General features: G+C 66.3%; 1 protein-coding gene across 1 annotated transcript; it reads right to left on the minus strand.

Annotated features, from left to right (window-relative positions):
- Positions 1-6: 6 nt before the first annotated feature.
- On the minus strand, positions 7-1,716 carry LOC104916070 (programmed cell death protein 4-like; the record flags this gene model as incomplete). The annotated part of the gene is made up of 6 exons (XM_010727036.3): positions 1,539-1,716; positions 1,349-1,446; positions 1,151-1,265; positions 517-624; positions 343-453; positions 7-279 (listed from the first exon to the last, which is right to left on the minus strand). Coding segments are annotated over exons 1-6 (756 nt in total), but the record flags the coding sequence as incomplete, so codon positions are not given.
- Positions 1,717-1,722: the final 6 nt, after the last annotated feature.

The following is a 1,722-nucleotide window of genomic DNA, read 5'->3' on the forward strand; positions in this document are numbered from 1 at the left end:
TACCTGGCAGGGTCCCACGTCTCCACGTCCCCGTATCCCAAACCGGGCGGCACCCCGTGTCCCCACGTATCCCCACGGCCCCGTCCTGTAACTGGTGGTGCCCCACATCCCCCCGTGTCCCCACGTCCCCATCCCATACCTGGCAGGACAGGCATCACGCAGTGCCCGTGTCACCACACCGCGCTGACAGCACAGCTCCAGCAGCCGCTCCAGGCGCGCGTGGGCCAGCGGTGCATCCAGGCTGAGGTCTGGCAGTGCTGCATACACCCGCTGGAAGCCCTGCGGCCACATTGGTGTTGGTGTCGGTGTCAGTGCTGCCCTGTCCCCCCATCCTGTGCTCACCCGGTTCATCTGGTCCAGCGTCACCAACCCGGTCTCCCACAGCACCTGCAGCAGCGTCACCATCGTCGTCACCGGCGCGTCCCCGGAGCCCTCCAGCACCATCACCACCGCCTGCAGGGATCACACATCAGGGGGGGCCACGGACCCCCCAGCGCCGCCCGGCACAGCGCTCACCTCGTACACCAACTCGTGGTGGAAGTGCGGCACCTCCAGCGCCCGCAGGCAGCGCTCAGCCTCTGACACCTCCCCGGACAGCAGGTACTCACGCAATAACAGGTTCATCTGTGGGACATGGTGCAGACACACGGACACGGCACGGTGACACGGGGATGTGGAACAAGGATGTGGTGTGAGGACGTGGCGCAGGGACACTGGGATGCAGTATGGGGATGTTGTGCGGGGACAAGGGGATGTGGCTTGGGGATGTGGGGGTGCGGCATGGAGGCACAGCAAGGGATGCTGCACAAGGATGTGCCATAAGTATATGGCATGGGGATCTGGTATGGGGACATGGTGTGGGACGTGCATGGGAATGTGGCACAGGGACACGGTGTGGATGCGGGGGTAGCACTGGGACATGTGGGGTTGCTGGCATTGTGACCGCATGAACACAGGGATGGGAGCAGGGACACCACACACGTCCACAGGAGCACGGCAGGGGACATGCAGGGCACATCCAGAGATAAGGGGGGGCTTGAAGGGATGGGGCACAGTGGTGGCCACAGGGATGTATGAAGGGACGAGGCACCAGCACGGAACACCAGCAGGCACCAGTGAGGCACTGGGAGGCGCTCTGGTTCACGCTGACCTCCTTCACCAGGTGTTTGACGGGGCGCTGCCCACCCCCCACACCCCACACGTTGTCCAGCCGGTTGACGTCATGCTTGATGCAGAGCAGGACGGCGGCGCGGTCCAGGGCGGCCCTGAGGAGCAGCAAGAGCAGCAAGTGAGTGCAGGGCACGGGGCGGGCAGCGGGGTGAGGGCAGAGGGTGAGGGCAGCGCTCACCTGGCGTGCTCGCAATCCACGCGGCCTTTGTAGCGCTCCAGGAAGCCCAGGGGCAGCGCGTGGTCAGCCACCGCCCGGGCAATGAACTGCCCCAGCATCTGTGGGGGACACGGGGTCAGCATGAGGACCCCCGGCTCCAAACCCGCTCCCCACCGTGGCCCCGTCCCCAACCGCACATCCCCGCCGGCACCTGGGGAGCTTCGGGGGTGTCGAGGATGAGGTCGGGGAGGTCCCGCAGCATCTTGTCAAAGGCCCAGGCGACGTCCTCGGGGCTCAGCACGCGGCCCACCAGGTCAGACAGCAGCCGTGATGTCAGCTCCCTGTGGCTGGCTTTGCCCTCCAGCGCCAGTGCCACCGCCAGCGAGGGCACCGCG

The sequence above is a fragment of the Meleagris gallopavo genome, unplaced genomic scaffold, assembly GCF_000146605.3.
Source record: "Meleagris gallopavo isolate NT-WF06-2002-E0010 breed Aviagen turkey brand Nicholas breeding stock unplaced genomic scaffold, Turkey_5.1 ChrUn_random_7180001869266, whole genome shotgun sequence".
NCBI lineage: Eukaryota > Metazoa > Chordata > Aves > Galliformes > Phasianidae > Meleagris > Meleagris gallopavo.